At 45.3% G+C, this 23,728-nt stretch overlaps 1 protein-coding gene across 1 annotated transcript in view; it reads right to left on the bottom strand.

Annotated features, from left to right (window-relative positions):
* ell (elongation factor RNA polymerase II) overlaps positions 1-23,728 on the bottom strand; it is a 225,952-nt gene that overhangs the window by 161,540 nt on the left and 40,684 nt on the right. Inside the window, exon 2 of the mRNA XM_072482383.1 lies at positions 2,492-2,539. Coding sequence (XP_072338484.1) covers positions 2,492-2,539 — 48 coding nt within the window. The remainder of the gene's footprint in view (positions 1-2,491; positions 2,540-23,728) is intronic.

Genomic DNA, 23,728 nt, shown 5'->3' on the forward strand with positions numbered 1-23,728 from the left:
TAGGACAAATCAGAAACACGCAATAAAGAGGGCTAAAAGGGGTCATGAAATATCTTTGGCTATGAGGGTTAAGGAAAATCCCAAAGCCTTTTTTTTGTATATAAGGAGCAAGAGGGTAACTAGAGAAAGTATTGGCACACTCAAAGACAAAAGAGGGAATTTATGCGTGGAGTCAGAGGAAATGGGTGAGATTCTTAATGAGTACTTTGCATCGGTATCCACCAAAGAGGGGGACACGACAGATGTTGAGGCTAGGGATGGATGTTTAAATACTCTAGGTCAAGTCGGCATAAGGAAGGGGGAAGTTTTGGGTATTCTAAAAGGCATTAAGGTGGACAAGTCCCAAGGTCCGGATGGGATCTATCTCGGGTTACTGAGGGAAGCGAGGGACGAAATAGCTGGGGCCTTAACAGATAGCTTTGCTGCATCCTTGAGCACGGGTGAGGTCCCGGAGGACTGGAGAACTGCTAATGTTGTCCCTTTGTTTAAGAAGGGTAGCAGACTATGGGGATCTGTACAGGTCTGAGCCCCCAGCGAGAGAGGAGGGGATGTGACGATTCCTGGATCAGCTGAGGTTCCCGAGTGTGGAGGAGGAGGAGGTGGCTCGTTTGGGGGTGCCGATTGGGCTGGAGGAGCTGGTTAAAGGATTGGGGAGCATGCAGACGGGGAAGGCCCCGGGGACAGATGGGTTCCCGGTTGAATTTTACAGGAAATACGTGGACCTGCTGGGCCCGTTGCTAGTGAGGACTTTTAATAAGGCGAGGGGGGGGGGGGGGACCTTGCCCCCGACAATGTCCAGGGCGCTGATTTCTTTGATCTTGAAGCGGGACAAGGATCCATTGCAATGTGGGTCATATAGACCGATCTCGCTCCTCAATGTTGACGCTAAGTTGCTGGTGAAGGTGCTGGCTACGAGAATTGAGCACTGTGTCCCGGGGGCGATTCAGGAGGACCAGACGGGATTTGTGAAGGGTAGGCAGCTAAATACAAATGTGCGGAGGCTCCTCAATGTGATTATGATGCCCTCGGTGGAGGGGGAAGCGGAGGTAGTGGCAGCTATGGATGCGGAGAAGGCCTTTGATCGGATTGAGCGGGAGTATCTTTGGGAAGTGTTGCGGAGGTTTGGGTTCGGGGAGGGGTTCATCAGTTGGGTCAGGCTGCTATATAGAGCCCCGGTGGCAAGCGTGGCTACGAACCGGCGGAGGTCGGAGTACTTTCGACTGTACCGCGGGACGAGGCAGGGGTGCTCCTTTGGCCAGAAACTGGGAGAACTTTCTGTTGCTCTTCAAATTATGCCATGGAATCTTTCTGAACCCCCAGAGTACAGAAGCTGCAACAATGCAGTAATTCCCCAGTATTTCATCATAAGCAAGTATGCTGTGCTAAGTTGACAGTTAAACCAACTGCATGGATTGGGTCCCATGCTTGATTGGTCTGTGCTGTGTTAACTGATTTCAGCCAGGGTGATATGTTGATTTGGCAAACTGGCTCTCATTCAGGAAGTGTAAATTTGCCAAAATCCTCTGCTCCCAACTAGTAAGCAAGCAGCAACTCCTGCCAGAAGATACAGGCTCAAACATAATTCAAAAAGCTAATGTGATATTAGCCATTATCTCAAAGCAGCTGTAATACAAAGCAGGGAAAGTAATTTTCAGTTGTATGGAGCTCTGGTTAGACCCCATCTGTGGTAACTTCAATTCTGGGCATTCCACCTCATGAAGGATACATTGGCCTTGCAGGTGCTGCCACAAAGACTCATAAGAATGAGACCAGGGCTAAGAGAGTTAAATTATGAGCACCAATTGAATAAATTAGACAATTCCTTGAATATAGAAGAATAAGTAATTTGCCATTGTCCACAAAGGGACACTCTCCATTAGAAAGGGACAATTGGTTATATATTGCTTGTAGGGCGCAACTCCACAAGCATGGAGCAAGGTGAGGCAGGCCTCCATGAATTACCGCAGCTGGTACGGGAATTGAACCCACGCCATTGGTGTCATTCTGTATCACACTCTAGCCATTTTGCCTAACTTTCACTGAGTGCAGTCTAAGATGATGATCAATATTTCAGATAGAGATAAACTATTTCCTCTAGTTGGGAGTCCAGACAAGGGAGCATATATCCTGAAAATTAGAGCCAGCCATTCAATGGTGCAAACTGGAAATACTTCTTCAGACCAAGGATAGTGAAAATCTAGGAACTCTCTCCCTCAAAAAGGTTGCTGAGGCTGGGGTCAAGTAAAAGTTTAAAAACTGAGATTGATCAATTTTTTAATGTGAGGGTATTGAGGGTTACGAACAGTAGATGCCAAGAAGATCAGCCATAATTTAAGTAAGCTCAAGGAGATGAATGCCTGTGTTCTTGTACCTAGCAGAGAGTCAATGGCTTCAGAAATCAAGGGAAAAGGAGACAATTGTGAACCGTGCAAAAAAAAAAAAAAAAAAAAATTGCTCCAAAGATACAAACCAAAAGATTCCAAAGACTTACCCCTTGGTTTCCTTCAAAGCGAATCCCAGGCTGGCTGGACAAATTGCTCTAAAAAAAAAAAAAATGGAAGCAGTTAAACATTTCAATGCACAGTAACTTACAACACTACATGGGGGGCATCAACATCTGAAAAGGGTGCTAACATAGTGCACGGCAGCACTAAGTACCTACCATATCAGAAGACCTCTGTTTAATTCCTAGCCTGTTCTTAGCTAGATAACAATTAATGTACTATAGTTGTCCTGAGTGAAACTGCACCATCGTGGCAGATGGATCAGCAAGGGCTCCCATTCCTGATCACTAATAATAATAATCTTTAATAGTGTCACAAGTAGACTTAAATTAACATTGCAATGAAGTTACTGTGAAAAGCCCCTAGTCGCCACACTGCGGCGCCTATTCGGGTACATTCGGGGAGAATTCAGAATGTCCAATTGACCTAACAGCATGTCATTCAGGACTTGTGGGAGGAAATTGGAGCACCCGGAGGAAACCCACGCAGACACAGGGAGAACATGCAGACTCCGCACAGACAGTGACCCAAGCTGGGAATCGAACCCAGGTCCCAGGTGCTGTGAAGCAACAGTGCTAACCACTGTGCTACCGTCATGCATCTGAACCCATTACGCAAAAACAGAATCAACTAGTTTATAATACTGGTAACACTGATCCATGTCCTCTGGACAGCATATGCAAAATCCTAGTGCCAGAAGGAGGCCATTTAAAGTTTTTGGCTCAGGCTGAAAGAACTAACCAAATAGTCCCACTCTTGCTCATTCCTCATAACACTGCTAGTTTTTTACTTTTCAAGAATGTATCCAATTCCCTTTTGAAAGTTCTTACTGAATCTGCTTTCACCGCCTTTTCAGGCCGCATCTTCTGATCACAACTCCTCACTGAGTAATATAATTTATGATCTCCCCGGTTCTTTTGCAAACTACCTTACATCTGGGTCATCTGGTTACCGACCTTCCAGTTACTGGAAATAATTTCTCCTGATTAACTCTATCAAAACTACTGGGAGGTTCCCTGCCCACCAGGGAATGTGCACCCATATGCCATGGTCAGTGGTCCACTATGCAAAGGACCAATGCAGAAATGGAATATGGAGGCACAGGAGATGTTTAGGATGCATTCACAAAGAATGACCACATGCAGATTTATTGATGCTTCCCTGGAATTACAGATGGATCCAATGTAGCCACCTAAAATGGCTGATTCCCGATTAGAATGGTCAAACCCCGATCTAAAATGGCGAACGAAAGAGGCTGATGGGAAAATCAGCCAACAGGACTCAAACGGACAGCTGCAGGCAATACAGTGTATTCGGCTCTGGGGAAGTCGGCCCAGACCGATACCTGCAGCCATTAACATCACAACAACCAAGCCATATGCATAGTAAGCAGCCAGCCCGGGAACAATTGCTACACATTAGCAACATAAAGCCGATCCAGACTTTTCGGCGCCAGCAGTGGCTGTGACAAAGGAAGGTAGGCGACCACCCCCCGATCAAGGAATCGCCCCATTATTGGAGCATATTGAACCAAGTGATTGGGACCAAGTCCAATCACTTGGAACCAGGTGCGAGGTCCGCCCCGAGAGGCGGGAAGCCCCCAGGGACTATAAAAATAGGGGCCAAGTTCAGATCGACCCTTCTTCTCCTGCTCGCAACCTTCGAGACCCTTCGACAAAGACAACTGTAAGTGTTACTCCAGCGATTGCTACCCGATAGGCGCTCCTGACTATTGACTCGTACCAGCCTTTTGAATCCCGCAGGCCAGAACCAATTCGATAGGCCATTCGTTTCCCTGACCTGGTGGGCCATTTCCAAAGTTAAGTATTGGCCTTTAGTGGTAGGTAGTAGTCTAGAAGTAGGATTATTGTACAAGTATTTATTGCTGTATATAATAAATGATCGTTGATTTAACTTTTACTAAGCGGTGTGCTGCGTTATTAATCATTACTTGAGCTTGAACCATGTGGCGGTATCAGAAAGATACCTGGCGACTCGTGAGCAAAGGTGACAGAATTAGAGCTAATAAAACTAAGGCTAATAAGAGCAACACCAGGCAATGGCAGGAAAAAGCCTGCACCTGGAACGAAGGAGGGGTGATTAGAGTTGGCCGAGGAGCTGAGCAAGAGCATTGTACCCAGCCATGTGGTGCTGGAAGCTACTTCATTCTCAACCAAGATAGGAAAGTGGTACATTTGCTGAATTATCTACATTTTGGTGTAATCCTCGCTTGCCAAACATAATCCAACATGGCACTCCTCATACGCACTTAGGTTTCAGCCACACCAATTCCTTAATTTTCTATCCACTTTTTCACCATCCATGCATTCATCCACTGCTGTCACTGAACCAAGCCCATATGCAATGTGATGCATCTGTCATAGTCACCCTTGCTGAATGCACAGGTCTATTTTTTCACACCTTGTAGGTTCCAGTGGTACTTGCATGCATGAAGCCAAACACTGGAGCCAAGTTGCAATTGTGCTTCATTGTTCACTGCTTTTAAGCACGCACCAGTGTCCAATCTGCCTATTCAAACTACCCAATGTTTTCCTCATTTACACTGTTGAGCCAATTTTGTAATTTAACAAAATCTCTCATTTCACATCGGAGTCTTTGCATTTCTGGAAAAGAGTGCAGGACATAAGAGCAAGCTGTCCCTCAAGCCTGTTAAGCTATTCAATAGCTGATCTTTATCTCAATTCCATTTCGCCACCTTGGTTCCATGGTCCTGTATATCCTTACCCAACAAAGATTGATCAAGCCCAGTTTTAAAATTAATTTGACCCCCAACATCAACAGTCTTTTAGGGAAGAGAGTTCCAGATTTCCACTCCCCTTTCTGTGAAGGGCTTCCTGACACCACCCCTGAAAAGGCCTGGTTCTAATTTTAAAGTTATGCCTCGTGTGTTCAACTGTCCCACCAGAGGAAATAGTTTTCCTTATCAACTATAATAATTGCTGTAATCATCTTAAACACCTTGATTAGATCACCTTTCAATCTTCACTCTCAAGGGAATACAGACCTAGTCCAAATAATCTATTCCCATAATCTAACTCTCATTTTCACTTCACTTTAGGCCATCTCTCGGGATCAAGGATGACTTGTTTCCACTCTGCTTCAATGGGTTCAGAAATGACTGATTATCCAATGCGTAATCTGCAATTTATCAAATGTGGAGCAGGCGGTGCAAGAATTCATAAAATTTCCTGCTCCTACCGCTAAGGGGGATTCAGGACAGGGTACGTAGAAAACATCGAACATAGAAAATTACAGCACGGAACAGGCCCTTCGGTCCACGATGTTGTGCCGAACCTTTGTCATAGATTATCATTGAATTTACAGTGCAGGAGACGGCCATTCGGCCCATTGAGTCTGCACCGGCTCTTGGAAAGAGCACCCTACCCAAAGTCAACACCTCCGCCCAACACTAAGGGCAATTTTGGACACCAAGGGCAATTTATCATGGCCAATCCACCTAACATGCACATCTTTGGACTGTGGGAGGAAACCGGAGCACCCGGAGGAAACCCACGCACACACGGGGAATATGTGCAGACTCCGCACAGACAGTGACCCAAGCCGGGAATCGAACCTGGGACCCTGGAGCTGTGAAGCAATTGTGCTATCCACAATGCTACCGTGCTGCCCTTGAGAACAAATAAATCTACACTATATAATTTTACCGTAATCCATGTACCTATCCAATAGCTGCTTGAAGGTCCCTAATGTTTCTGACTCAACTACTTCCACAGGCAGTGCATTCCATGCCCCCACTACTCTCTGGGTAAAGAACCTACCTCTGACATCCCCCCTATATCTTCCACCATTCACCTTAAATTTATGTCCCCTTGTAATGGTTTGTTCCACCCGGGGAAAAAGTCTCTGACTGTCTACTCTATCTATTCCCCTGATCATCTTATAAACCTCTATCAAGTCGCCCCTCATCCTTCTCCGTTCTAATGAGAAAAGGCCTAGCACCCTCAACCTTTCCTCGTAAGACCTACTCTCCATTCCAGGCAACATCCTGGTAAATCTCCTTTGCACCTTTTCCAAAGCTTCCACATCCTTCCTAAAATGAGGCGACCAGAACTGTACACAGTACTCCAAATGTGGCCTTACCAAAGTTTTGTACAGTTGCATCATCACCTCACGGCTCTTAAATTCAATCCCTCTGTTAATGAACGCGAGCACACCATAGGCCTTCTTCACAGCTCTATCCACTTGAGTGGCAACTTTCAAAGATGTATGAACATAGACCCCAAGATCTCTCTGCTCCTCCACATCGCCAAGAACTCTACCGTTAACCCTGTATTCCGCATTCATATTTGTCCTTCCAAAATGGACAACCTCACACTCTTCAGGGTTAAACTCCATCTGCCACTTCTCAGCCCAGCTCTGCATCCTATCTATGTCTCTTTGCAGCCGACAACAGCCCTCCTCACTATCCACAACTCCACCAATCTTCGTATCATCTGCAAATTTACTGACCCACCCTTCAACTCCCTCATCCAAGTCATTAATGAAAATCACAAACAGCAGAGGACCCAGAAATGATCCCTGCGGTACGCCACTGTTAACTGGGATCCAGGTTGCATATTTGCCATCCACCACCACTCTCTGACTTCTATCGGTTAGCCAGTTTGTTATCCAACTGGCCAAATTTCCCACTATCCCATGCCTCCTTACTTTCTGCATAAGCCTACCATGGGGAACCTTATCAAATGCCTTACTAAAATCCATGTACACTACATCCACTGCTTTACCTTCATCCACATGCTTGGTCGCCTCCTCAAAGAATTCAATAAGACTTGTAAGGCAAGACCTACCCCTCACAAATCCGTGCTGACTATCCCTAATCAAGCAGTGTCTTTCCAGATGCTCAGAAATCCTATCCTTCAGTACCCTTTCCATGACTTTGCCTACCACCGAAGTAAGACTAACTGGCCTGTAATTCCCAGGGTTATCCCTATTCCCTTTTTTGAACAGGGGCACGACATTCGCCACTCTCCAATCCCCTGGTACCACCCCTGTAGACAGTGAGGACGAAAAGATCATTGCCAACGGCTCTGCAATTTCATCTCTTGCTTCCCATAGAATCCTTGGATATATCCCGTCAGGCCCGGGGGACTTGTCTATCCTCACGTTTTTCAAAATGCCCAACACATCTTCCTTCCTAACAAGTATTTCCTCAAGCTTACCAGTCTGTTTCACACTGTCCTCTCCAACAATATGGCCCCTCTCATTTGTAAATACAGAAGAAAATTACTCGTTAAAGACCTCTCCTATCTCTTCAGACTCAATACACAATCTCCCGCTACTGTCCTTGATCGGACCTACCCTCGCTCTAGTCATTCTCATATTTCTCACATATGTGTAAAAGGCCTTGGGGTTTTCCTTGATCCTACCCGCCAAAGATTGTTCATGCCCTCTCTTAGCTCTCCTAATCCCTTTCTTCAGTTCCCTCCTGGCTATCTTGTATCCCTCCAACGCCCTGTCTGAACCTTGTTTCCCCAGCCCTACATAAGTCTCCTTTTTCCTCTTAACAAGACATTCAACCTCTCGTCAACCATAGAACATAGAACAATACAGCGCAGTACAGGCCCTTCGGCCCACGATGTTGCACCGAAACAAAAGCCATCTAACCTACACTATGCCATTATCATCCATATGTTTATCCAATAAACTTTTAAATGCCCTCAATGTTGGCGAGTTCACTACTGTAGCAGGTAGGGCATTCCACGGCCTCACTACTCTTTGCGTAAAGAACCTACCTCTGACCACTGTCCTATATCATGGTTCCCTCACTCGACTATCTCTTCCCTGCCTGACAGTACATACATATCAAGGACACGTAGTACCTGTTCCTTGAACAAGTTCCACATTTCACTTGTGTCCTTCCCTGACAGCCTATGTTTCCAACTTATGCACTTCAATTCTTGTCTGACAACATCGTATTTACCCTTCCCCCAATTGTAAACCTTGCCCTGTTGCACGCACCTATCCCTCTCCATTACTAAAGTGAAAGTCACAGAATTGTGGTCACTATCTCCAAAATGCTCCCCACTAACAAATTTATCACTTGCCCTGGTTCATTACCAAGTACTAAATTCAATATTGCTCCTCCTCTGGTCGGACAATCTACATACTGTGTTAGAAAAGCTTCCTGGACACACTGCACAAACACCACACCATCCAAACTATTTGATCTAAAGAGTTTCCACTCAATGTTTGGGAAGTTAAAGTCACCCATGACTACTACCGTGACTTCTGCACCTATCCAAAATCTGTTTCCCAATCTGTTCCTCCACATCTCTGCTACTATTGGGGGGGCCTATAGAAAACTCCTAACAAGGTGACTGCTCCTTTCCTATTTCTGACTTCAACCCATACTACCTCAGTAGGCTGATACTCCTCGAACTGCCTTTCTGCAGCTGTTATACTATCTCTAATTAACAATGCCACCCCCCCACCTCTTTTACCACCCTCCCTAATCTTATTGAAACATCTATAACCAGGGACCTCCAACAACCATTTCTGCCCCTCTTCTATCCAAGTTTCCGTGATGGCCACCACATCGTAGTCCCAAGTACCGATCAATGTCTTAAGTTCACCCACCTTATTCCTGATGCTTCTTGCGTTGAAGTATACACACTTCAACCCATCTCCGTGCCTGCAAGTACTCTCCTTTGTCAGTGTTCCCTTCCCCACTGTCTCATTACACGATTTGGCATCCTGAATATCGGCTACCTTAGTTGCTGGACTACAAATCCGGTTCCCATTCCCCTGCCAAATTAGTTTAAACCCTCCCGAAGAGTTGTAGAAAATCTCCCTCCCAGGATATTGGTGCCCCTCTGGTTCAGATGCAACCCCGTCCTGCTTGTACAGGTCCCACCTCCCCCAGAATGCACGCCAATTATCCAAATACCTGAAGCCCTCCCTCCTACACCATTCCTGCAGCCACGTGTTCAGCTGCACTCTCTCCCTATTCCTAGCCTCGCTATCACGTGGCACCGGCAACAAACCAGAGATGACAACTCGGTCTGTCCTGGCTTTTAACTTCCGGCCTAACTCCCTAAACTCATTTATTACCTCCACACCCCTTTTCCTACCTACGTTGTTGGTACCAATGTGCACCATGACCTCTGGCTGCTCCCCCTCCCCCTTAAGGATCCTGAAGACACGATCCGAGACATCCCTGGCCCTGGCACCCGGGAGGCAACATACCTTCCGGGAGTCTCGCTCGCGACCACAGAATCTCCTATCTATTCCCCTAACCATTGAATCTCCTACAACTATTGCTTTTCTATTCTCCCCCCTTCCCTTCCGAGCCCCAGAGCCAGACTCAGTGCCAGAGACCTGGCCGCTAGGGCCTTCCCCCGGTAGGTCATCCCACCCAACAGCATCCAAAACGGTTTACTTGTTTTGAAGGGGAATGGCCACGAGGGATCCCTGCACTGTCTGCCGGTTTTTTTTTTTTTCCCCTGACTGTAACCCAGCTATTCTTGTCCTGTACCTTGGGTGTGGTTACCTCACCACCCACATCCTACAGGAGGAGCATGAAACTGGCCTAGCCTCCATCCCCTCTTACCTTACAGAATATAGCTGCCCTGTGGACCAACAGGATCTCCGCCCTCCGACTCTGCTCCCAGTCAGCTGCACTCTCTGTAAACTCCTGGCTCTCTTCTCACTCTTTGCGGAAATGTAGGAAACAAAATGAAAGGAGCACCTTACTCCCTCCTCCCCTAACTCCCTCAGTCACCAAACTCTCACTTAGCACTCAAATGCACCAAATTCAGCACTCAGCGCAAACCCAAATTCAGCACTCGGCGCAAACCCAAATTCAGCACTCGGCGCAAACCCAAATTCAGCACTCGGCGGGTGGGTAGAAGGGAGCGTCTGACATTTACAAGGAACTTATGGGGTCAGAGGAGACGCAGACCGAGGAGCTGAAGCACAAGTGGGAGGAGGAGCTTGGAGGAGAGATAGAGGATGGTCTACAGGCGGACGCGTTGAGTAGAGTCAACACGTCCGCAACATGTGCCAGGCTCAGCTTAGTACAATTCAAGGTCGTTCACCGGGCTCATATGACAGCGGCCCGGTTGAGCAGATTCTTTGGGGTGGAAGACAGGTGTGCAAAATGTGCGGGAGGACCAGTGAACCATGCCTACATGTTCTGGGCATGTCTGAAGCTTAGGGGATTTTGGCAGGGGTTTGCAGATGTCATGTCCACGGTGTTAAAAACAAGGGTGGCGCTGAGTCCAGCGATGGGATTTTCAGGGTGTCGGGAGACCCGGGTATCCAGGAGAAGAGGCAGTCGTTCTGGCCCTTGCTTCCCTGGTAGCCCGGAGACGGATTCTATTAGCTTGGAGGGACTCAAAGCCCCCGAAGTCGGAGACCTGGCTATCGGACATGGCTGGCTTTTTCTGTTTGGAGAAAATCAAGTTCGCCTTGGGAGGATCACTGTTAGGGTTCACCCGGAGGTGGCAACCGTTCATCGACTTCTTCGCGGAAAATTAATGGTCAGCAGAAGGGGGTTTAGTTTAGCTTAGAGTAGGGGGGTTAATAAAGGTGGGACCCGTAAGGGAGGGAGACGGCTTTTGCACTATGTTTATAGTTTCAAGTACAATGTTTATTTTGTTGTTGTTATAATACCAAAAATACCTCAATAAAATGTTTATTTTAAAAAAAGAATTCATAAAATTTACAGTGCAGAAGGAGGCCATTCAGCCCATCAAGTTTGCACTGGCCCTTGGAAAAAAACACCCTACTTAAGTCTATGCCTCCACCCTCTCCCATAACCCAGTAACCACACCTAACCTTTTGGACACTAAGGGGCCATTTAGCATGGCCAATCCACCTTTCGACTGTGGGAGGAAACAGGAGCAGCCGGATGAAAGCCACGTAGACATGAAGAGAAAGTACAAACTCCACACAGACAGTTACCCGAGGCCGGAATTGAACCTGGGTCCCTGGAGCTCTGAGGCAGCAATACGAACCACTGTGCCACCATGCCGCCCAGGGTCAGGTAGATGATTTCTTTGGAGTTTGTGCGCTCTTTCTAATGCCTGAACCTGGCCCCTGCATGTTGCTGACGAACATTCTCAATATGTTCAATGCCTTTCCCCATTTTCGTACATCACAAGACAAGGCTCCCCCATCCCCGTTTTGTTGTTCGTTGTTTTTCAGTCCCATGGCCTGCCCCAACACGACCCCACCCTTCCCCTACATGGCCACTTGTCCTTTTCGGTTTGATTGCTCCCATTAACACTTCCTGCTGTCTCACCTTTAGCCAATATTAGCACTATTCATCCCTTCATGGCACCATTAACACTCCATTTTGTCTTAAGTCCAAGATAAATGCTCTGACCTATCCATGTTCTTCTATTCTGCCCCACCTCCTCCGCCCCTTTCCAACGATATAATTCTTTAGATTTCTACCTTTCTTCAATTCTGTAGAGGGATCATTTAGACCCGGAACGTTATTTTGGTTTCTCTCCATAGATGCTGCCAGACCTGCTGAGTTTATCCAGCATTTTCTGCTTTTATTTCAGATTTCCAGCATCTGCAAAACTTTGTTTTTACTCTCAGGAGTCGGCATCGATGTTTGACTGTGTAGATGCTGGCGTTGGACTGGGGTGGACACAGTACGAAGTCTTACAAACCAGGTTAAGCCCTGGTATTGCAAGACTTCTTACTGACTTCACCATGGTTACTTTTAAGGACATCCTGAGAGCATTTAAAACTGTTCTTCCAGGAATCGCCTAGGGGCCTCCTGCCACAACCACGCAAGTTGCTTTGGGTGTCTGGTATCAGGCATACAAACCACCTGTCCTGCCCAGCAGAGCTGGTTTTGAGTGTAGTGTCCTCAGTCCAATCATCTTCAGCTGCTTCATCAATGACCATCATTTCATCCGAAGGTCAGAAGTGGGGCTGTTCGCTGATGATTGCACAATGTTCAGCACCATTCACAGCTCCTCAGATACAGAAGCAGCCAGTGTCCAAATGGCTGATAATCCAATGCGCAATTTGCAGATTGTCAAATGTGGTGCAATATCCAGGTTTGGGCTGATGAGTAACGCTGTTGCCACACAATTGCCAACCAACCAAAGAGGGTCAAACTATCACCCCATGATATTCAATGGTATTACCATAGCCGAATCCTGGGGATCACCATTCACCAGAAACTGACCTAGACCAGCCATATCAATACTGTGGCTACAAGAGCAAGTCAGAGGCTGGGAATCCTGCAGTAATTCATCTCCTGACTCCCAAAAGCCTGTCCACAATCTACAAGGCACAGGTCAGGAGTGTGATGGTATACTCCCCACTTGCCTGGATGAGTGCAGCTCCAATAACACAAGAAACTTGACACCATCCAGGACAAAGCAGCCTGCTTGATTGGCAACCCATCCACAAACATTCACTCCCTCCGCCACTGGCAAACAGTGGCAACCATGTCTCTGATCTATAAGATGCACAGCAGGAACTCACCACCTTCCAAGCCCACAATATCTAACATCGAGAAGAACAAGAGCAGTAGACACATTGGAACACCATCCTGACTTGGAAATACATCACCGTTGCAAAATTCTGAAACTTTCTCCCTAACAGCACTGTGGGTATACCTACACCTCAAGGACTGCAGTGGTTCAAGGCAATTCACCACTACCTCAAGGGCAATTAGGGAATTCCAGAATTTTGACCTAGTGACAGTGAAGGAACAGTGATATCTTTTCAAGCCAGGATGGTGAATGACTGGAAGGTGGCGTTCCCAGATATCTGCTGCTCTTGTCCTTCTAGATGGTAGTGTTTGTGGGTTTGGAAGATGCTGCCTAAGGAAGCTTAGCGAGTTCCTGCAGTGCATTTTGTAGATGGTATACACAGCTGCTCTGTGCGTGGAGGGATTGAATGTTAGTGAGAGGGGTAGCAATCAAGCAGGCTGCTTTGTCAAGCAGCTGAAGATGGTTGGGCCTAGGACATTACCTTAAGGAACGTTTGATGTTATGATCTGGAGCTGAGAAGATTGACCTCAACCACCTTTCTTTGTACCAGGTATGACTCCAACCAGCGCAGAGTCCCCCCCCCCCCCCCCACCCCCCACTGATTTTCATTGACTCCAGCTTGCCCAGAGCTTCTTGGTGCCAAGCACATTCCGTCAAATGCTGCCTCGATATAATGTGAAGTCGCTCTCACCTCACCTCTGGCATTCAGCTCTTTGGTCCATGTTTGAACCAAAGCTGTAATGAGCTCAGGAGCCGAGACCCTGGTGGAATCCAAACTGAGCATCTGTGAGCAGTTATTAGAACATAGAACATACAGTGCAGAAGGAGGCCATTCGGCCCATCGAGTCTGCACCGACCCACTTAAGCACTCACTTCCACCCTATCCCCGTAACCCAATAACCTCTCCTAACCTTTTTGGTCACCAAGAGCAATTTATCATGGCCAATCCACCTAACCTGCACGTCTTTGGACTGTGGGAGGAAGCCGGAGCACCTGGAGGAAACCCACGCAGACACGGCGTGAACGTGCAGAATCCATGGGGGAGAGACCCAGCGGGGAATCGAACCTGGGACCCTGGCGCTGTGAAGCCACAGTGCTATCCACTTGTGCTACCATGCTGCCCGCGAATTGCTGAGCAAGTGCCAATTGATAGCACTATTGATGACCCCTTGCATCACTTTGCTGTTGATCGAGAGTAGACTAGTGGTGCAATAATTGGCCGGCTTGGATTTGTCCGGTTTCTTACATACAGGACTTACCTGGGCAATTTTCCATATTGCCAGGTAGATGTCGGTGTTGTAGCTGTACTGGAACAGCTTGGCTATGGGTGCTGCAGGTTATGGAGCACATCTTCAGGATTATTGCCGGAATATTGTCAGGCCCATCGCCTTTCCAATATCCAATGCCTTTAGCCAATTCTTGATGTCACACGGAGTAAATCGAATTGGCTGAAGACAGACATCTGTGATGCTGGGCGCCTCTAGAGGCCGAGATGGGTCATCAACTCGGCACTTCAGGCTGAAGTGATTGTTGCGAATGCTTCAGCCCTATCTTTTACACAGTGTGCTGGGCTCCTCTATCATGGAGGATGGGATGTTGGCTGTGCCTCCTCCTCCAGTGAGTTGTTTAATTCTTGATTTTATAAATAGAGGCTGATAGTACAATAATATGGTTGTTTAACATCATAGAATACTGGTTAGAATCCACCTGGAGTACATAGAAAATACAGCACAGAACAGGCCCTTCGGCCCACGATGTTGTGCCAAACCTTTGTCCTAGATTATCATAGAATTTACAGTGCAGAAGGAGGCCATTCGGCCCCTCGAGTCTGCACCGGCTCCTGGAAAGAGCACCCCACCCAAACTCAACACCTCCACCCAACACCAAGGGCAATTTGGACATTAAGGGCAATTTATCATTGGCCAATTCACCTAACCCGCACATCTTTGGACTGTGGGAGGAAACCGGAGCACCCGGAGGAAACACACGCAGACACGGGGAGGATGTGCAGACTCCGCACAGACAGTGACCCAAGCCGGAATCGAACATGGGACCCTGGAGCTGTGAAGCAATTGTGCTATCCACAATGCTACCGTGCTGCCCTTGAGAACAAATAAATCTATACTATATCATTTAACCGTAATCCATGTACCTATCCAATAGCTGCTTGAAGGTCCCTAATGTTTCCGACTCAACTACTTCCACAGGCAGTGCATTCCATGCCCCCACTACTCCTTGGGTAAAGAACCTACCTCTGATATCCCTCCTATATCTTCCACCTTTCACCTTAAATTTATGTCCCCTTGTAATGGTTTGTTCCACCCGGGGAAAAAGTCTCTGACTGTCTACTCTATCTATTCCCCTGATCATCTTATAAACCTCTATCAAGTCGCCCCTCATCCTTCTCCGTTCTAATGAGAAAAGGCCTAGCACCCTCAACCTTTCCTCGTAAGACCTACTCTCCATTCCAGGCAACATCCTGGTAAATCTTCTTTGCACCTTTTCCAAAGCTTCCACATCCTTCCTAAAATGAGGCAACCAGAACTGTACACAGTACTCCAAATGTGGCCTTACCAAAGTTTTGTACAGCTGCATCATCACCTCACGGCTCTTAAATTCAATCCCTCTGTTAATGAACGCGAGCACACCATAGGCCTTCTTCACAGCTCTATCCACTTGAGTGGCAACTTTCAAAGATGTATGAACATAGACCCCAAGATCTCTCTGCTCCTCCACATCGCCAAGAACTCTACCGTTAACCCTGTATTCCGCATTCATATTTGTCCTTCCAAAATGGACAACCTCACACTTTTCAGGGTTAAACTCCATCTGCCACTTCTCAGCCCAGCTCTGCATCCTATCTATGTCTCTTTGCAGCCGACAACAGCCCTCCTTACTATCCACAACTCCACCAATCTTCGTATCGTCTGCAAATTTACTGACCCACCCTTCAACTCCCTCATCCAAGTCATTAATGAAAATCACAAACAGCAGAGGACCCAGAACTGATCCCTGCGGTACGCCACTGGTAACTGGGATCCAGGCTGAATATTTGCCATCCACCACCACTCTCTGACTTCTATCGGTTAGCCAGTTCGTTATCCAACTGGCCAAATTTCCCACTATCCCATGCCTCCTTACTTTCTGCATAAGCCTACCATGGGGAACTTTATCAAATGCCTTACTAAAATCCAACTTGATCAACTTGTCATGTGAGAGTACCTTTAAGAAATGGGTGTTTATAAATGGACGTGTATAGAAATATCTGTAGTGAGAGTACCTTTAAGAAATGGGTGTTTATTACTGCAGTGATGTCAGAGAGTGGGTGGAGCTGGGCTGTCTGTCAGCTTTTTACTTTAGTTTTAGGCTGTTTGCTGCAGGGTGTGTTTTAGTTTCATTTCAGTGTTGGAGCTGAAGCCAGACAGAGCAGGTGTACTATTGATCGCTGCCATGAAATGACTATTTGGTGAATTCACAATTATAAATGTTCTCAGTAGTGTATGTAAACGTAATGTGCTTCTGTTGAAAGGTGTTTCTTTTGTCTTCTGGATGTTGTTTGGGAAGTTATTAAGGATTACTTAGTGTTGTATTCTTTGGGGGTTGCATTTGAATTAATGGTTGCTAAGATGTTCACTGTATTTTTTAAAAAGGTTAACTTGAGTTCATAGAATAAACGTTATTTTGCTTCAAAAAATACTTTTCCAATTCTGCTGTACCACATCTGTAGAGTGGGCCGTGTGCTCCCACACAAAGTAGTGGGTCAGGTGAACTCCATGATACACTTTGGGATTCTCTAAACCCTGGCCCATAACAAACTGCTGGGTATCATATTTTGGGAAAGTTGTCATAGCCTCGGAGAATGTACCAAAATGGTATCAGGAATAAGGGACTTCAGTTATGTACAGTGACTGGAGAAGCTGGGGATGTTCTCTTTAGAGCAAAGATGGCTACAAGCATAAGGGCGCCACAGTGATGTTAGCACTGTTGCCTCACAGCACCAGGGATGCAGGTTCAATTCCGGCCTTGGATAAGTGTGAGGTGTTTGCACATTCCCCCAGTGTCTTTGTGGGTTTCCTCCAGGTGTTGCGGTTTCCTCCCACAATCCAAAGATGTGGATGGCAATGCAAAATTTCCTCTTAGTGCCCAGGGATATGCAGGTTACGTGGATTGGTCATCATCAATGCACAGGGTTACAGGGATAGAATGGGGCGTGCTAGGCAGACGCTCTTTCGGAGGATCAGTGCAGGCTCAATGCGCTGAATGACCTCCTTCTGTACTGTAGGGATTCTATAAACACATAATAGGAGTAGACCATCATTCCACTGAAGCCTATTCCAGCATTCAATGTGAAACATGGCTGGTCTCCTTCTGCCCCAACTGCACTTTTCTGCCTGTTCTGTATAATCTTTGATTGCCCAAGATGAAAAATCTATCCCAGCCATATTCAACAATGGAGCATCCATAACACTCTGGAGTAGCGAATTCAAATATTTCTCAAGCCTGAGTGAAGAACTCTCCCCTCATCACAGTCTTAAACTGATCAACCCCTTATCCTGAGACTTTGCCAGTATTTTAGTATCCCCAATCAAGAAATTAAATCTCAATCTTTCAGTAGCTACACAATCAACTCTCTTTATTCGAGATTCTCTCTTCATTTCCTAAACTCCAAAGAATATAGGTCCAATTTATTGAGCCTTTCATTTTAGGACAATGCTGTCATCTCAGAAACCAATCAAAGTATTGCCTCCAAGGCAAGGATATCTTCCTTAGATATGGTGACCACGTTCTCAAAGTATGGTCTCACCAAAGTTCTGCACAACTACAACAAGACTTCCTCGTTGTACTCCAGTCCCCTTGCAACAAAGGTTAACATGCCTTTTGTCATCTTAATTGTTTACTATATCTGTATGCTACTTTGTGCATTCCTTGTACAAGTACACATACTGGTAAGTGTCTCTGAATGTCCAAATTTTTAAGTTGTTTGAAGGTTTTCATGCAGAAACATTAAGGAAGTCAAATTTACACAGCATGTAAAACCTTCCTCTAAAAATGATAGGACTGGACATTTTAGACCATCATCTGGAGCAACAATTGGAACATCTTTGTTGATTATTCTTTTGTCTACTATGTACGTTCCCTTGGCCGCAGAAAAATACTTTTCACTGTACTTCGGTACATGTGACAATAAATCAAATCAAATCAAATGTGAAAGAGATAGTTATATATAGTGGAGGTAGGAAATAAGGCAGGATCTTACTGCTGATTGGTCAAGCAACTGCATTTGTATTAGGTCAGTGTGTATTAACATTCTTGCTGCTGATTGGTCAGTACATTAACATTCTTGCTGCTGACTGTGTATAAGGGGGAAACAATCCTAACTTGGTTATCAGCTTAATTCTCAGCACACTGAGGATTTTCAAGTAAATGTTGGCCAATCGTGGAATTACACCTTATGTTGGGCACTGTGTTTTGAGTTTTGCAAGCACGGATTGGACCATGCTGTTTCATGCGATCCACCAGTCTTTGGGGTGTACAATCAAGCTTGCAGCGTGTGTATTACGCGTACTGGAAGCTACATATATTAATACACTGGGCCCTGTTCCTTGCAGACAGAAATAACATGTACAGACAGTCCCTGTTACAGCTAAACAAGTGACAGCCATTCACTGGCTTGACCAATCAGGGTCAAGCTGCCTTAAATGTAAAACAATGCTTGGCAATTAAGTATCAATCATCATCCACTGGGGATTCTCCATATCAATGCCACTACCATGGTCAACTTGCCAACCAATCAGCAATCTCTTCTCATACAATATATGCTGTTTTCCCCTTATATTGGTATTCTTGCAGTGTTCTGATGAGTACAAGATGAAAAGCTTTGACATGTCTCTTTTTCAGCAATGCACAAGTTCAGCACAATGGTTAGCACTGTTGCTTCACAACTCCAGGGTCCCGGATTCGATTCCTGCTTGGGCCACTGTGTGCGGAGTCTGCACGCTCTCCCAGTGTCTGCATGGGTTTCCTCCGGGTGCATCGGTGTCCTCCCACAAGTCCCGAAAGACGTGCTTGTTAGGTGAATTGGACATTCTCAATTCTCCCTCGGTGTACCCGAACAGGTGCCGGAGAGTGGCGACTAGGAGATTTTCAGTCAACTTCATTGCAGCGTTAATGTAAGCCTACTTGTGACCACAATAAAGATGATTATTATCTTGTAGATTGTTATTGCTTGGCTAAATGATGTTCAACCAACTTGTTAAATGTTGTGATGTGTTTGGTGCGGACTGTGCAGAATGCTTTCCAGAAAGAAATTGCATTTAATTCCTTATATTTGTTGAGGTTTTTGAGTTGTAATTTCCTTGGTGAATCTTCTATGTGGGAAATGTTTGCATTAAGGGTCTGAAGTTGATGTTTGGTGCAACTGATAGGTTCTCTGATGAGTGTCATACTTGCTAATTGAAAAATGAGATTCACAGTGAAATTTGATAGTGCCAGGCCTTAAAGAATGGCATTAGAGTCACTACATTCCTCGAAGGAGTTAAGTTTATTGGTGAATTTTGCTTGTTTGATGAGATTTTTTTCCTGTTTCTAAATTTGTTGGTGAGTATGCTCCCTGTAGAGCTCAGTTAAATGTTGGAAGTTGTTTGAAGGTCTAACATTTAAAAGTTAAAAAATATTCAGTTTTTCTGATCTATTTACCAAAGTGAGTAATCACACTTCCCAACATTATACTCCTTCTAGCACCTAGTTGTCTACTCACTGAAGCCCTGTGTCTCTCTTTGCAGCGTATGTCTTCTTTGCAGCTTCCATTCCCAATTAGTTCTGTATCCCCCCCCCACTCACCCCACTTTCATGAGCTCCTATCTTGTAATAACCTATGGTATGGCACTTTATGAGATACCTTTTTGAAACCCAAGTATACTACTATCCTTTATCTATCGTATGGGATGATATAATAGAGCTGTTCAAAATTATGAGGGAATAGTGCATATAGGATTTGATTCTACTGGCAGTAGGTGTGGTAACCAGACGACAAAGAATAAAGGTGATTGGCAGAAGATTCAGAGGGTAACGAGGAGAACTTCTTTATGCACTCAGTCATGACGATCTGAAATGGATTGCTTGTAAGGGAGGTGAAGCAGATTTTTTTAAAAAAATTTAGAGTACCCAATTCTTTTTTTCCCAATTAAGGGGCAATTTAGTGTGGCCAATTCACCTAACCTGCAGATGTTTTTGGGTTGTGGGGATGAACCCCATGCTGACATGGGGACAATGTGCAAACTCCACAGGGACAGTGACCTGGAGCCGGGATCGAACCTGGGTCCTCGGAGCCGTGAGACAGCAGTGCTAACCACCGTGCCACCCTGGATTCAATGGTTCAGTTGTAGGGATAGTTAGTTTGGACTTTTGCAGCTAACATATTTGGGATTAGGAATGAAAATATTTGTTTCAACATCATGATCTCACAAGTTAGACCTCTAAAGTAATGAGCCACCATGTATTTGGTAACTCGTTAAAACTATATGTTTTAAACTATATTACTACAGTAATTTATACCGTGGCTATTTTTGCAAAAATCGAAACCCTAACAGAAATGTCAGTTATAAACAACCTCCTCTGAAATGCTCTAAAAGTCTATAAATGAAACTGAAAAACTCAATTGGGGAAAGCAGCAACAGTCATGTTCTGACCATCTGTGCTCCTGTCAGGTCTGACTGAGGGTATGAAAACACTATTAATATTCAGTAATAACACTCAAAACACCAGATCTCCTATTCCTTTCGAATAGCCATTTACTCTAATTGCACAGACAGGTTTAGGGTGGAAGGAGGGTGTTGAGCATTGTGGCATTCTTAAACTAAAACAGGGAGCCCCAACAAATAAAAAAGTTCAATGCTGTGATAAAAAATTCTTCCTGTAATTGTCATTTTGTTTCTCGAACGGAAATCAAACTGTTGGGGCCAGGTTTGCTCAGCAACAACACGATATGGTGTGAGACACTGAGCAGACAGTTGAGCCAGGAAGTAATACAGACGAGCCCTGGCTTGCATGGACTACATGTTTAAACTGGTCCATTGTGTCTGATACTAAAATTAATTCACAAACTGGAACACACATTGAAGCTTTGGAGTGACTTGTAATACAAGTTAAATGTGTTGCATATTCAAGAAGGCAGTGGAAAAAAATATACAATTACATAATCGCGTATCAATGAGCTTCATATCTTTGTTGCCAATTTTCCTGACCTTATTCTACCTCAAAGGTTTAGATTTGCCCCTTGATGGGTTATGGATTCCACAGGTACTAATCTCAACCCAACTCCATGTGAGCATTCGTCACGAAGCAGCCTGGATTGTGGAGCACATAATAACCACACCCAATCACACCCTTCAACGATGAACAAACAATCACGTCTTGCACCAGGCATCACTTGAGAGCCAGTGGGAAAACTTGAATCATATTTTCTCCTCATAGTTCAGAAAGGTCAACTATGCCTTGCATGTGTTACCTTGGCTGAGGTCATATAATGCAACACAAAACCGTTTTTAAACTTTTAACCTCGAGGAAAATTCTCAAAGCACTTCACAGAAGTGCCATAAGATTAAAAATGGGCACAAATCCAAAGCAGAAGGTAATGGGTATGAATAAAAGCTTGGTCCAAGAGATTTAGTGAGAGAATTACAGAGCTTGGGGTCTAGGTGGCTGCCAATGGTAGGATCAAGAGAGTGGACACACAAGGTCAGAGTTAAAGGAACACAGTGTTTTAGGGCTTGGGGAGGTTACAGGAATAGGGATTTGAAGATGAAAATTGAGCGAATAAATGGTGGTTAGTAAGCAAATGGGAATTGGTGGTGGTGAGGATTCAAGTAAAAAGATTTGGGTACGCTAATGGTTATGTATTGAATGGTCAAGTGCAAATGGCTCAAAAACATATATGATGATTTCAGCACCAGATGTTCTGAGCCATGGGCAGAGACAGGTGATGTTATGGAGGTGGAAGTAAACGTTTGCAAAGGAGAGCCTAAAGTGTTGTAAGATCAGCCCAGGATGAAATGAAATATCGAGGTTGCCAACAATAGTCTTGAACTTGCGACAATGGCCAAGAGGGGAGTATGGAGATTGAGGCAGGGGCCGTGGGTTTGGTCTTCTCAAAATTTAGTTGAATGAAATGGTGGGGTTTTTTCAGGGCTGGATAGCTGACAAGACAGAGATAATGGAAGGATCACGAGAAATGATGGGTTAACGAGAGCTCAGTGTTGTTAGCAAAGGGGTTGGGAGGGGAGGAGTAGAGCAAACTAGGAGCCTCGGTCAGCATCAGAGGTAATATGTCTAGGACCTGCTGGAAACCCTCTGGCTGCAACTGGATGGATAGAAATGGAACCAAGTGCAGGCAGCGCTTCTCAGCTCAACAATGGAGGAGAGGAATTGGAGAATAGTGATGTCTACTGTGCCAAAGACAGCAGAGATCTCAAGCCAATGGAAGAGATAGTTTACCACAAAGAAAGTCAGAGGATATTATTTGCCATTTTGATTAGAGCCATTTCAAAGCTGCGTGCAGGTGAAATTATGATTGGAAAGTATCAAACATGATTTTGTGGGAAAGGTGGACATAGATTAGGAAGCGAGTGGCGGTGGTTAGCACTGCTGCCTACGGCACTGAGGACCCGGGTTCAATCCTGGCCCCAGGTCACTGTCTGTGGTGAGTTTGCACATTCTCCCCGTATCTACATGGGTTTCACCCCCACAACCCAGGTGGATTGGTCACGCTAAATTGCCCCTTAGTTGGAAAAAATAATTGGGTACTCAAATGAATAGATTTGGAAGCGACATAATATTCAAGGATTTTGGAAAGATGACAAAAATGGGGTGGTATCAACGAGAGATGGTGAAGGATGAGTTTTAAGAAGTAGAGTGATGACACTGGTTTTGAAAGGGATAGGGGATTTTAACCAGGGACCTACTGGCTTGAATGTCTTTATGACATACCGGGAGATGCCTTTACGCACTGACCATCAAGCAGCGAGGTACACTCCGGCCTCTACACCATGTGTTCCATAGAATCCATAGATTACCCATCTATTGATAGGTAATTGTAGGCAGCTATGTTCAAATATAAAATTTATTTACTAAAGGTAAATATGGTGCCCATAGAACCTGTACTCCAGTGAGAACCAGTCTCGGGAAAGGGTGACAAAATGAAAAAAAACAGTATTGGGAAAACAAGCTTCCATTTTCTTTCATCGTCATGACCCATCACACTGACTTTATTCAAACTACAGATATTACATTTCTTTCTATGGTGTAACCAAACCACTTCCTGATTTAATTTGACTTCTTTGTAAACATGGTGCTGTCCTTCACTAGGAACTTTGGCCCTTTACCTGGGCTGCTCAATTTTTTAAAAAAGTCAAATTGATTTTCAAGGAGTAGCAAAGTTGTGGTTCTGGCAGGCTTAGGGTAATCAAACCACAAGAAACAAAAGTTGTAATAATCTAGACCTTGATAGCTAATCAAAGCACCAACAGGTTCAATGGAGACATACACCTGTTAACTGAAAAGAATGTTCTGGGTTTCAAGGAGAAGGCGGAAGAATGGCAATAGGTGAATGAATGGCACATTCGGAGTGCCAGTGCATGCATGATGGGCTGGAAGGTCTCCTTCAGTGCTGTAACAATTCTGTGAGTTAGCTTCCTTGTTTCACAATTACTAAATTTACAAAAG

The sequence above is a fragment of the Scyliorhinus torazame genome, chromosome 18 (genome assembly GCF_047496885.1).
Source record: "Scyliorhinus torazame isolate Kashiwa2021f chromosome 18, sScyTor2.1, whole genome shotgun sequence".
Classification (NCBI taxonomy): Eukaryota; Metazoa; Chordata; class Chondrichthyes; order Carcharhiniformes; family Scyliorhinidae; genus Scyliorhinus; species Scyliorhinus torazame.